The sequence below is a fragment of the Charadrius vociferus genome, unplaced genomic scaffold, assembly GCF_000708025.1.
Source record: "Charadrius vociferus isolate BGI_N301 unplaced genomic scaffold, ASM70802v2 scaffold169, whole genome shotgun sequence".
NCBI lineage: Eukaryota > Metazoa > Chordata > Aves > Charadriiformes > Charadriidae > Charadrius > Charadrius vociferus.
Window position 1 is genome coordinate 1,604,794 of NW_009652966.1, and position 13,382 is coordinate 1,618,175.

General features: G+C 37.8%; 1 protein-coding gene across 2 annotated transcripts in view; it reads left to right on the forward strand.

The window, feature by feature from the left end:
* POLA1 (polymerase (DNA directed), alpha 1, catalytic subunit) overlaps positions 1-13,382 on the forward strand; it is a 207,886-nt gene that overhangs the window by 31,023 nt on the left and 163,481 nt on the right. For both annotated transcript variants that reach the window (XM_009893114.1, XM_009893112.1), the window contains exons 20-25: positions 61-190; positions 524-643; positions 1,789-1,885; positions 2,440-2,564; positions 4,395-4,544; positions 4,772-4,894. In XM_009893114.1, the coding sequence (XP_009891416.1) occupies positions 61-190; positions 524-643; positions 1,789-1,885; positions 2,440-2,564; positions 4,395-4,544; positions 4,772-4,894 (745 nt within the window). The remainder of the gene's footprint in view (positions 1-60; positions 191-523; positions 644-1,788; positions 1,886-2,439; positions 2,565-4,394; positions 4,545-4,771; positions 4,895-13,382) is intronic.

Sequence of the window (13,382 nt, forward strand, 5' to 3'; positions counted from 1 at the left end):
CTAAACTACTACAGAGTACAAAGGAGGCTGATTTTTACTTCATCCCCCTTCTTTTCCCAGTGATTCTCCTCACTTAATGTTTATGCTGGAAAACACCTGGACAGATGCCAAGTTCATTCTCCAGATCATGTGTGAGCTGAATGTTCTGCCACTGGCTCTTCAAATAACAAACATCTCTGGGAATGTCATGGTATGTTTGTATTACTTTCCACCCCTGTCCATTGTCCCTCCAAAACAGTTCTGTGTGTTCTGATTTGCTAGTTCTAATTTGTAAAATCTAATTAAGAATACATGGTGCTGTAAATTTTTTGCTGACGTATGTGAGAGTTTGATGATCTAGTCAAGTAATAATGTAAAACTTCCATAAAAATACTACGTTTGAGTTTCGTGCATGGTGATGATACAGCATATTAGTAATTCTAGATGAACTTCTAAATAGTTGAAGGACATTGCTTCATCTTTTCTTGTATGTCAGTGTTTTTCTGTGCTTTCCTTTGAATTCTTTTTTTGCCCCTCTCTATAGTCGAGGACAATGATGGGCGGACGATCTGAACGTAATGAGTTCTTGCTGCTTCATGCATTTCATGAAAAAGACTATATAGTGCCGGATAAACAAGTTTTTAAAAAGCCTCTGCAGAAGCTGGTGGGTCCAGTTTTTCTCTTTCCAAGAATTTTTATTAAAAAGAAAAAAACGTTCTTTTATCTTTTGTGTATTACTGTTCTGTGAGAGCAAGGAAAACCCAAACATATGTGAGATATAACTTAATGTTACAGGTCATGCTTAATTCGAAATTAATTTTTTTTATTAAGTTGATAATGTAGAAATGCTTGGTTTTAAAGGGACAGTGTAATACCTTTTTCATTGTATCACAGATCTGTGGAAACACAGTTGCTCTTTTAGTTTAAAATTGAAATAAGCTCAGTACTTGGCTGTAAAAGGGAAGAAGCTAGTTTGTGTTGCTTCATAGGTGCACATTTGCCCTACAACTATTTTGCTGATGAACAGTATTTCAAATATAATTTGTAAGGTGGGTGATTTAAGGATGTCGATAAAATATCCAAGGATATTAAAAAAAAAAAAAAATAATCCTTTGGATAGTAGCAGTGTAAATAATATCTATAGAAGCATCTATATGTTTGCTAGTTAAAAAATTTAAATTTGAGAGTGTATTTGTATTTTACTATATTTTACTTTTTAATTTTACTTTTAAATAAGTTCGCAGCAAATTCCAAAGCAGTAAGTTCTGTTGATTGTATTGATGCATAAAAGCAGTGCCAGAATCTTAAATTATTCAGAATAGCATTGAACGACTGGGAGAAAAACTCTTATTACAACAAAACAAATAGCAGAATACTGTCTAGGTCAGTAATAATATATTCCTTTTTTTTTTTTTTTTATTAAAGCCCAGCTACATTTTAATTGGGCAGAAATACTTCTTCTGGGTCATGAGTTGATTTTTTTTTCTTTTTTTTCTTTTTTTCAAAAGCGTTGACTTTTACAGCCAGACAGACAATGCATACTAGCGCTATGTTGAATGATGACAATTACTTAAGGTCTTTGTAATCCCTTGTTAGCAGTTTGTTCCTATAGGACTTGGTTTAAATGCTGTTTTGACATGTAGAAAGCTTTAATAAGGATCATGATGAAAACACCATGTTTTGCATGTATTTTAAAAGGAACTCTATGCACTGGTTCCCAGTTTCATATTTGATTTGCCAAAAATAACTCCTCCAACAGTACAGAAATCTTGGAGACTAGATAATGACTTTTTTAAATGCCAAATGTAGGTGGATGAAGATGAAGATTTTGAAGAGCAGAATAAATCAAAGATAGGGAAAAAGAAAGCAGCATATGCTGGGGGCTTAGTCTTGGATCCCAAAGTCGGTAAGATGTGGCAACTTTCTTTCTTCTATGAAGTTAGAGGCAGGTAGGTTATCTTAATGCAGAGAGATTGCAATGGGTAATCTGTGTATCTTGTGGGAGTTTGGTGTAGTGGTTTGGTGGGAGGGGGTGGGGTGGTTTTTCATACAAGAAAATTCCCTACATTGACTGTGAAATTACTTATTCTTGGGACATTTTTTTCTTAGCTTTTTGTGAGAAGATTATGGTCTTGCGAGGAATCAGAACTGTATATCTGTATAATTTTCTAATGGACACGGAGTTTTCTTTCGGTTTCTCCTCTATGTGGGGAAAACTGTACAAGTGTCCTATAGTAACACAGAAGCTATCTGTTCAACTCTGGTGAGTTAATGGGGTTGGATCGTTCCACTTCTGACAGCTTTCTATAATGTGTAGTGGTGCATCTCAACAGCTATTTCAAGGGATTTAGATGCTGGAAATGTGGTACAATGTATTACTGTCACTTAAATATTGTGGAGTTGGATTAAGTGCTTAGCAAGACTGAGTAATTATGACTTTTGTTTTAAACTCTGTTTTAGGTTTTTATGACAAGTTTATTTTGCTTCTCGACTTCAACAGCTTGTACCCATCAATTATCCAGGAGTTCAATATCTGCTTTACCACAGTGCAGCGACTGTCATCAGAAGCACAGAAAAGGGCAGAGGTTTGTGTGCTTTAACTTGTGACTTACGTTACACTGTCTAAACTTCAGTGTGTTTTCTGTGAATCAGCTCTTTAAGAAACTGTTCTTTTTCACTGTTTAATGGGGTTTTTTCCCCCCTCACTCACGTGAAAAAAAGTGATTCATGTTTAAAGATGCATAATAGTAAGTTTTGGTTTGGGACGTTTTGAATATTGTATGCCTGTCATCTTCCTTTCAGTAATACTCTTCTAGAATCTTGGTAAGTTCTCTCTCATCTAAATAAAATCTTGGTATCCTCATGAAACAAGATGTTTAGTGAGGCTCTGTTGGCCCTTTTCAGCTCCAGGTCCTCCTAGCAATATCTGAGCCCCTTGACCAGTTTCATCCTAACTTGGTAGAGGCTTCCTAAAGTTAAGTTGCTGCAGAATTCATGCAGACATACCTGAGACACGAGTCTCATGCTTCTGCCTGGGGGAAAGAATGCAATATGAGCTCAACCCCTATTAGACATCAGGAAAACTATGTGTGTGTCTTGGGGGTGTGTGTTAGGGAGTGATACTGTGACTGTGTCAGCTGCAGGAGCAGCTTCATGGAAATTCATGCTGTTTAATACAGCATTAAACTGTATTAAATGCAACTGAAAAACCTCCTGAAGGTGTAGTTCCACGTACTGTTTTCTCAGCAGCTGTGTTGCCCGTGGTTTATCTGTGGCTGCTTGTTCTCATTTCCTCAGCTGTGCTGGCACAGTTGTTTTCAGAGCTGTGCTGTAAACTGAAGCAGTGAGCTGGTCAGGTCTAAAGGTTAAACCTGAGGCTTTTATTTTTAACTGGTATCAGCTCACAGGTTGGAATTAGTCTGTTGTGGATAAGTAGTTATGGGACATAGTTAGTCCTGTAACAACTGAAATACCAGTACCGTAGCAGAAATGAGGAAAAAAGTATGTGGAACCCAGTCAGTAAGTTCCTCCAAACTCCCTGTGGATCTACTTTGCCTTCTTAAGTGTGCTTCAAACTGAGGCAGCTCATTTTGATTTCTATAGCAGTATGATATTTAATCAGGTTTTGGTGTAATTTCTTGTTATGGTTCTGCCCAGACTGCTTTACTAAACTTTCCAACCTCATAGTGTCTGTATTGCACTTTCTTTGTATATTTCTGTCTCTGTCATTGTGCTTGAAGTTTCTTTCCATTTTTGCTGAGCAACCATTTCTTCAGTTATGCTAACAAGAAGAATGTGTGCCTTCTGTTAGGTTGTAGTTTGGCTATAATCAAGAGTTGCTTGGGGTGGAGTTTTCATTCTATTGTTACTGACAATTTATTTTTTGTCAGTTACCTTATTCAAAGTATCAGTTCCATAGAGCATGTGCTCCATTTTACAGTTCTGAACATCAAAAATACTTACACAATGGATTTTTTTCAGCATCGAAAGAATTGCTCATATGTGCACTTTTCTTTATATTTTTGTATCTTTCTGTATATAACTAAGAGTCAGTGTGTGTTTTATTTATCTGTATTTATGTGTATATGTACAGATTATGTGTGTGTGTGTATATATAAAAAAGTATACACGCATACATTAAAGAAAAAAAATACCTTCCTGCTACTGGTCTCTGTCTCTCTTGGGTTTCTTCCAGAGACAGGCTTAGTCCCTGTCCTCCAGCAGGGACTAAATAATACAGTTAAATACCACAAAAAAACTCTTGTGCTTGTTTTAAGCTGTGCTTTGGGTGCTCTGCAGGAATAGATACGAGCTATGTGGTTTGGGTTGTTTTTTTTCCCTAAGCTTTTCAGTTAACACATTCAAATCTAATCTTCGAGCAAAAAAATGGTAAGCAGTGGTGATCATTTTGACAGGTCAAAGAAGAAGATGAAATTCCAGAGCTTCCGGACCCATCTCTGGAAATGGGAGTTTTACCTAAAGAAATCAGGAAACTGGTGGAGAGAAGACGCCAAGTTAAGCAGTTAATGAAACAGCCAGATTTAAATCCTGACCTTTATTTACAGGTGTGTTTTGTAGAACTCCTTTGATTTTCCTCCCACTCCCCTTCAGTGCCCTGATCAGCCTTGCAGAATAGGGATGATTAGTAGTGAGCAGTGATTGTAATGTGCTTTACTTGTAGCCCATCATTGCTGCAGACTATATAAAAAGCTGTGAATGTAACGGTGAACATTAAGTTCTGTTCTTTGTTGGCTATAGTTGTATCATTTTTGCTGGTTATGTTTCTTTTCAGTATGATATCAGACAGAAAGCTTTGAAACTCACTGCTAACAGTATGTATGGCTGCCTGGGATTTTCCTACAGCAGATTCTATGCCAAGCCTTTGGCTGCTTTGGTGACGCATAAAGGGAGAGAGGTGAGTCATTAAACAGGTTATACACACATGTAAAAAGGATGAATTTAAGCTACCTACTTTTTCATTTAATAGGAAAATGGTCTTGGTTTTGAACTTGCTTTTGGTTTCAAAACTGTATTTTTTGTCTGTCTTGTACTGTGGAAGGTGGGAAAAAATGAATCTGGTGTCTAGAAGAGAATCAGATAAATGTCTCAAAGTATCACAAGCTGAAGCTCTAGCTAGAGCCTTATTTTGAATTAAACTGCTTAGTTTTAAAGTGCCAGATTATGGTGACAAAAATCAAGGCTGCTTTCACATTTTCCATGAATTTCCAGTTCTGCTTGATTGGTCAGTCTTTGGTTCAGTGGCATGTTTCAGCTTTGGATGAGCTTGTCTTTGGCCAGACTGTCCTGTGCCCAGGTGTGTTGAGTTCCTGAAACCCTAAAGTTTGTGACAGGGCTAATTAATCACATGGTGACAATGGATTATGTATCAGGGCCTTTTTTTCAGAAACTTTTTGTTTGTTCCTTAAAATGAAGCTTTGCATTAGCCTTAAAAGGTCAGATTTTATTTTAAGAGTTGTTCTTTAACTTCATAGGCAAAACTACTCTTGCTGTTGATTAAGATGGCAATTGAATGCAAACCACATCAGTTTGGTCCCAGTGGAAAAAATAATCATTAAAAATCCAAAAAGTACCACTAATGTACAGTGTCTTAAAACATGTGTTTTCACGATTCTTCATATTAGTTCTTTATAGAAGAGAATACCAAGCAGTAATCTGCAAAGGTGCCAGGAACTGACATGGTCAACCTTTTGGTTGAGTTAGAGCAGGGAGATGGATGAGTTCACATCTGCGTTTAGAGGCACATACTCCCTGTGATGTGAGGGCACAGCTCACGTTGATGTGGACTACCCAATGCACTGATGGTCCATTTACAACCCCCAGCTGATATGCATAGGGGCATTTTGTTTCTGATAGCACATCTTTGTTTTTAAAAGTCTTCCCATCTAAGCAGTTCTCTAGAGACAACACATTTGCTGTCCTCCCAATTTATGTAACCAGTATGTTTAACCTTACACACATGCTTAACTAGGAAATAATTTCTAGGTTTGGTAACTGTGTATGTGCTGTGCATCCATGTGAACTCAAAAGCTAATGTTTCCTTTAAGGAGGTAGTATCTTTGTTGTTGTAAGATTCTGATATATTTATCTATAAGGTTGGCATGAAAAGCAGCTGAGTATCATAGCTTTGTATTTTCTAGCAATATTTTACAAGCCATGAATTTGACTCTTTTTTTTTGTGATTTCCATTAGTCATATGGAGCACCTCTCACGAACTGGGTATTGTATGGATAATTGAGCTTTTGGCCTCTGTTAAAGGGGGGAAATAATTTTTATTTGCACATACAGTTTATTCTCAATTTTCTGTGACTTATCAGTTATGAGATAATGGTGCATGAAATTCTGGTGTTCCTGCATTATGATCGAAAGTGACGGTGGAATGGGAAAATCCTAAATGGGTAGTACAGGATGTGCTAGGGACCACTTTGAGACACTTTCTCTTATGTAGTTGATTTTTGGTTGGAAAGGATTTCTTGCCTCTTAAATTCTGGTGGTGCTAGAGCTGGGCTTGCTTCTGCCAAGCCTTTGCGCGCATTTGAATCTCCAGTTTTGTAGTTGCTCTGAGTTTGGGGAAAACCTTTATGCTATGGCACAGTATCATCTGAAAGTATGTTGTACCCAGTGCAGGTCTAAAAGTTCCTCTGTGAAATGCAGCTGTTGGGAGCACAGCAGAGAGATGCCGGTGAAAGCCTGTGGGAGCCAGTTTGCCTCTGGCAGCACTAGTGCTGAGCTCAGTGGCGCCTTACTGTCTTGGTAGGTCTCTTCTGTGCAGAACAGCACCTCCCGTAGAGCTAAACCTTTCTTTTTTTCCCCAGTCTTTGAGGTAGATTAGTATTCGTTACTCTGGGTACTGTGGAGATAACAAACTTTTGGAAATTTGAGAATTTTTCAGGATGACCTGTCATTTTGTGCTGCTGTGTAAGTGTGATAGATTCTGATGAAATACGCTGCATATGCTCTATTCTGAAAACTTGCATTTTTAGGTGGGTAGTCAATAAACAGAAACAGCTTTATTAGTTCCTAGTTTCTTGAGTAGTAGTTTTTGCGTTAAAAGATGACACAAGGGGACACCGTAGTTTTCTGTGGGTTTTTTTGAGTTGAAATACTTAATCTAGAAAAATAATAATTCGAAATTTTATCTTAGCCTTTCTATTCATAGGTTTCCTCTTACCAGTAAATGCTAATATAAAAGAGGTGAACATTTAAGTATCGGGAGATTTGGGTTCTCTATATGAAAAGGTTAATTAAAAAGTAACTATTATGGAAAAATGTTAGTGGTCTAAATTGAAACGGCCTTTTCTGATGATCAGTAATTGATACCTTTTTTTTTTTTTACTGTTGTGGAGGAGATCTGAGTAAACGCAGGTAGGCTTGTAGATGTCTAAGTGGTAAAAATACTGTGTGGGATGAAAACTGAACTTAGTATTTGCACTAACACAATTACAGTTTGATCGTAAGTCTTAGCAGAATAATTGAAAGTGGGAAATATGTATTTCAAGTTGAAGAAGTTCTTGAAACTCATCATAGCGTTAAGTTTTAACGTAGCTGAGAGAGAATGAGTTTTAATGACTTTTGTAAATTGCTGCTTTCTAATTGTGTGCCTGAAGACCCTTTTCACTGAAGCTGTAGGAAGGCTGAATATTGCAAGTGTCTGATGCCGAGTGCTTTGTGCTACTTCTCCTGGACTGTAACTTCTCTTCGTGGTTTGGTGATGGCCAAGGCACTGAAAGTAGTGGAGCTGCCGTGGTGTTCCTTATGGTGACTAAAAACCTTTGTAATTACACATTGCTGGTTTAAAAACTTGCGTATAAATATGCTAGTGTTTGACATGTTCCCATCACTTTTGGTAGCAGAAGTATTAAATATGATGTGGAAAGGCCATTTATAAAGCCAGAGCATAGCTCTAGGATAGAGCGTAATCCATAAGAGCTCAGTTCTCTTTGGTCAGCCTTAGCAAGATAAGAGTTAGTGCTTGACCTTTATTTACTTTAAGACATGCAGTGGAAATGTAGCAAAGCCTTACAACTCTGGCCATAGTGTAGGCTGGGTCCAGCAGAGAGGTTAGCGTGTGTTGTTACAGCGGAGGTGTAATTTATGTGGGTAGTGTAGTAATGGTAGTGAGTTTTCACTAGATGGCGATAGAGACCTGGAGATCATTAATCAATTAAAGACTTTCATTTTTGCCACTAAGTGTTTTAAACCTTGACTATCAGGTTTTTTCAAACGGGTCTTCCTTGTTTATTTTTTTCAATTCTGGGTAATCTCTAACAGGGAAGATGGGGCATATGAATGTGAATTTGTCAGAATTTAGTGTGTTGTGTATCACAGGTACACTGGTTAAGTTTTGTTGTATTTTGGAAGGAAAAAAAAAAAGGCAAAAATTTGGGGTGGGAGGGAATTAAAACTATAGCTCAGATCTGTTTGACCTTTTTGGAAAATGTAGATGTCTTCCTGTTTTGATCATTAGAAATGCATCAGTTCTTGTTCTTGCAACAAATTACAAAAAAAAAAATCTTTCTGCATTTGCAATCCAAAATGTTACCCTATCAATCTGGAATGTGTTAGAAGGATTCCTGGACCTTCCCCTCACCCCCCTGTGTTACTAAGCGTTTGCCTGGACATTGCTCTTGTTGTAACTACAGCAGTTGCTTGCATGGAAAAGTAATAGGAAAATATTTAATATATTTTTAGCTGTCCTTTAATGTAATTTAACAACTGGAAACAAGATGAGTCGGTGTTGTACAACCAGTCAGCTCTGCACTAGCAGGCAGTGTAAGGTCATGCCTTTCTAGCCGCTTTAAAGGACAACACTTTTGATGAAGTGTCAGTTGTCTGATTTCCCAAACTCAGGATGCCCTCTGCTGCAGGATTTTCCTACAGGACATCAGAGTCATTGAGAGAATTTTATCAGTAGGCAGCTTGGTTGCTAATGGCTGTCACTCAAAACTGAGGTCTTTTCCAGGTACTTGCTTTTTTCCAAGCAGCTAGAAAACTTGCCTTTGAAAGGAAAATAACACACTTGCTGTTTTCAGCAGTACTAACAGGTAGATCTAGTGTTATAGTATGCAAAATAAAAGGGAGGGAGGCAATTGGGTTAATTCCAACTTTCTCATTGAGATCCTTTAGATACATTCTCAATTAATAATTAGTTTAAGGCCCTGGCAGTCAAAAGGAAAGAATAAAAGCATGTTATTGCTGCAGTCTGGGAAAAGAATGGATGAGGGAGGAGAAAGATGAAGTGGAGAAAGATGAGCTCATTTAAAAAAAATTAAGCAAGGGTAGGTAAGCAGGTTAATGGCCATCTATTGTAGTTGTCTTCTGTAAAGAAATCCAGGTATCTCTTTTTTTTTTTTTTTTTTTGCATTTTTTTTGAGTCGTGTTCATCCAGGGAAGTTGATCATAAGCTAGTTTCTCTTAATTGCACCTAAAGCATTGGTTATATAGTCTACAAGAGTTGCCGTGTGAATGGGGCAGTTGTCAAGACTCCTGGTTTCTTCCATTCTGTAGTACGAGAGAAAGGGCATTAAGAGGGAAAGGAGACTCCTAAAGTCTCATTTAAGCATCCTGCCTATATTTAAACAGGGAATACAACATCAATATAACATTTTGGGAGACATGAAACCTGATGGCAAAAGGGTAGGCAAAGAGTTTCTTAATTGTTTTTAAATATAAAATGGCAAACTGAAATTTTACAATAAATAGTGCCGAATTGTTGCAGTGTCCCCTAAATGGAAACTGTTGGGGTCAAACCAGTTGTCACTGTTGTTAAATTTGTAATTATGTATGCAATTGTGAGCCAGTGAAAAAGCTATGTATGTTACTCTGCATGCTAATAACCAAAATGAGTTAGAATAAACATTTCAAAGGAGAGGCTGCTTACAATCTGAAAATGCGAACTGAGTACCAAGTAGTACAAAAATTATGGAACATCTTAACATTTGTTGAAATGAAATATTATTATTGTTAGTCAAGTGCATGAGATGACATCTGGTCTGATAAAGACTTTTGCATCTCCAAGGGAAGGAAATGAAACATTTCAATTAAGAAGAATGGCCAGAATATTTTGGGTGAGGAGGAAATTAGTCTGGAGGAAAAAAAATTATTTCACTTTATTTTGGGTGGTGTGGGTTGATGGGTTTTTTTTTGTTTGTTTTTTTCACTAGGCAGAAAGGTTTTGTTTTATGGATATTGACAGAGAAATGTGTAGGAAGATTGATCAGAGTGAGGTTGATTGTACAGCAAGTCAGATAAATAGAGAGGCTTTCTTTTTTGTGACTGCTTATTTTAAGATTGCGCTACCATGAGAGGTGTGGTGCCTCTCGCTTCCTGACTACTGATTTCTGTGGATGGGTTATAGAAATTGCATGGCCCCATGGTGAGCTGGATCAGCCTGGTGATCTTAGTTGAAAACTAACTCAAGAGAAAAAACAAATTGATATCTGTTGGATCAATGACTCAGTGACTTACTGCATGCTCTTAGAGCTGGTGGAAAGGAGGAGGCTGAAAAGTGGGGGCACACCCAGTATAAGGGGTCAGGCATGACCAGCCTTTTTTCAGCTCGCACCCAACTGTGAAACTGTAGGGTTAGTGTTAATAGGATGAACATGTTGGGGGTTTGGTTGGTTGTTGTTTTCCTTCTTCTGTACTTTGGTTTTTTTCTTACGGTTTCCTATCTTGTATTTTGTTCCTGTCTTGTGAAAAGACACAGATTTTGTTTGAGTCTTATCTTAACCTGGCCAACTAGGTAACAAGAAGATATTCCTCATCCAAAATTGTGGTAAAACTGAAAAAACAGGATACTGGGGGACCTTAAAGAGGAAGGTCTCTGGCACGTTCTCCGTTTATGAAATGTAACAGTACATTCCCTTGTAAAAGCCATATGTGTTATGTAGAGGGCTGATACCTCAGGATCAGGAGAAGTAGAGATGTCTCTCCACATCCACTGGTAACAGAAAAGACTCTCAGGTGTGCAGTAAAATATTGGGGAATGAACTTGAATCCTGCAACCCCCAAAGTCTGCCATGCTTTGGCTTTAGATTAACTGAAGAAATCCTTTAATCCTATCTAGAATACTGTAGGGATTATGGGATTCACAAGGCAGAGATCCTTTCATGGTTCTCTCCTTCAGATACTGCCATAGAGATGCCTCATGAAAGGAGCACAGGAGCTCCACCATGAAGGTGAGAGCTTTTGCAACATCACAGCACCATTTGTAAACTACTTAGGTTCTGTTTTCAAATAAATTCATTTTTCAATAACTGCTGTTAAGGTTGGAAGAATTCAAATGCTAACTGCTGTCTTAATGTTTTTCTTCAGCCTGTATATTTGTTAGCGCTACACGTCTTTGCAGTATGCATTTTCTTAGTTCATTAGTAGCTTGCTATAAAATATTTCAGGTTTTGAGACTTAATAGAAGTTGTTCTTCAGGATGAATTGCCTCACTCATTTGTGTCATGCTTTTATCTGAAATTTGATATTGGCCTGTTCTAGAAACCATGGGTTTAGATACCTAGATGGTAATAAAGTTTTCAAAATAAAAGAGGCTTCAAATTAGGGGGGAAAAAAATCATTTTCCTTTTCAAGCACTACTCCTAAGAGTATAGAAAAATGATCTAACTGAAGTGTCTGCCTCCCACGAGACTTAAATAAATATTCATACTGTCCTTCAAAGATACGACACCTTCATCTTATAATCAAAAAGTTTAATGTATTTCCTGGGAATGTTGCCCACTGTGCAAAAGCTCACTGTTGCACAACCGGCTGTATTAGAAACTTTTTGTTCCATCCAGAATTGCACGATTCTTGGATGAATACTCATTTGACCCTACTAGATCTGCTGTTTTCAGGTAATGATTTAAGTGTGGTGATGATCCTACTCTGACATACAGGGAGAGGCTGAGACGTGGGTTTCTTTAGTCTGGAGAAAAAAAGCTTAAGGATGGAATTAATTGTTGTCTTCAACAACCTAATGCACAGCCTTGCACCACGCGGGTATAGCCCCGTCTTGGGCAGGAGGTTGGGTTAGGTGATGTCCAGAGATTGCTACAAACCAAAATTGTTTTATGACCATCAGTTTAGAAATTTGACTAATTCATTTTCTGATTTATTGCCAAGGTCAGCTAGATCAACAGATGCAAGAGTAGCAACTTGTCATTTGAAGTGGAGAAAACTAGAAGGATGAAGACACTTCAGCAGTGATACTTGTCTTACCAAACTGTTTTGATTTCAAAGCTAAAAAAAAAATAAAAATCTTTGCTCTGAGTCCTTTGAATGCAGGTTTTGCTGTGTAGATCAGGTCGTGTGGTCTCTTGCATGTATGTCCTTTCACTGGGCCTGTGCCAAGATTCATTGGCTTAATTTAGAAGATATGCATGAACGGCTTATGCTATTTTCAGCATTGAAATATACTTATGAGACAGAGGAAACAGTTTGTTCAAGACTTTTATTTATCTGTGGAAGGTGGACTGTCTCTACTACTGCAGGTACACTGCCTTGTAAGGATATTGGAGATCTTGGTGGGCAACATCGAAGAATTCTGCTTGGGACAAAGGGTTCTTGAGAAATAGATGTAGTTTAATGAGCTGGGCATACCTGATGCAAATCTCTTAACGTAAACAAGCAATGTTAGAAGCAAGGAAACCTGCAAGTCAGGCATATAGCCTAAGCTAGTTTGTTCAGTCCTCCTTCGTAGTAGAAAAAGGGCAGTGTCAAAGCTGGATGAAATAAATCCCACCAAATTTTAGAGTAGGATAGGTGATTGAAAGGCATGTGAAACCTTAACTTATGCTTTCTCTCTGTTTGCTCTCCTTCCAGTGGTTATATGTAAAGTAATGCAAGAGATGTTGCTGGTGGTAGCGTTGTCTTTAGCTTCAGGCTATGCCCTTTATCAAACTTACTGGGTAAGGTTTCAGGGAGAAGGATTAAATTATATATGTTGATATCTGCTCTACAATTTGATACTCTGTGCGTTTGCTGATTTGAGCCACTAGAAACAGTTGTTCCATAAAACCCTATTTCAACACCTGGATTAGTCAAAAAAAAAAAAAAGAAAAAAGAAATCCTGTTACCTTTACGTTTCATGTTTAGTCTTTTACGTTTTCCTGTGTTCTAATTAACAGCCTTTAAAAAGAGAAAGAAGTAGTTTTTTTAGGTTGTTGGGGGTGGGAAGTTGTTACCACTTGAGTCACTGAAATGCAGTGCTCATCAAGCAGTGCTCATCAAAAACAGGGAATGTTGGAATGTCATTTGAACCTTACTATGGGGATTAGTCCCTGGCAGTCATTTCTGTGTGAGCTTGTGCTAGTCTTGGTGATTACATGGGACGGGAGAAACTTTTTAAAATTTGGATAATGATGGTTGATAAGCCCTGTTTTGGTTTTGTGGTG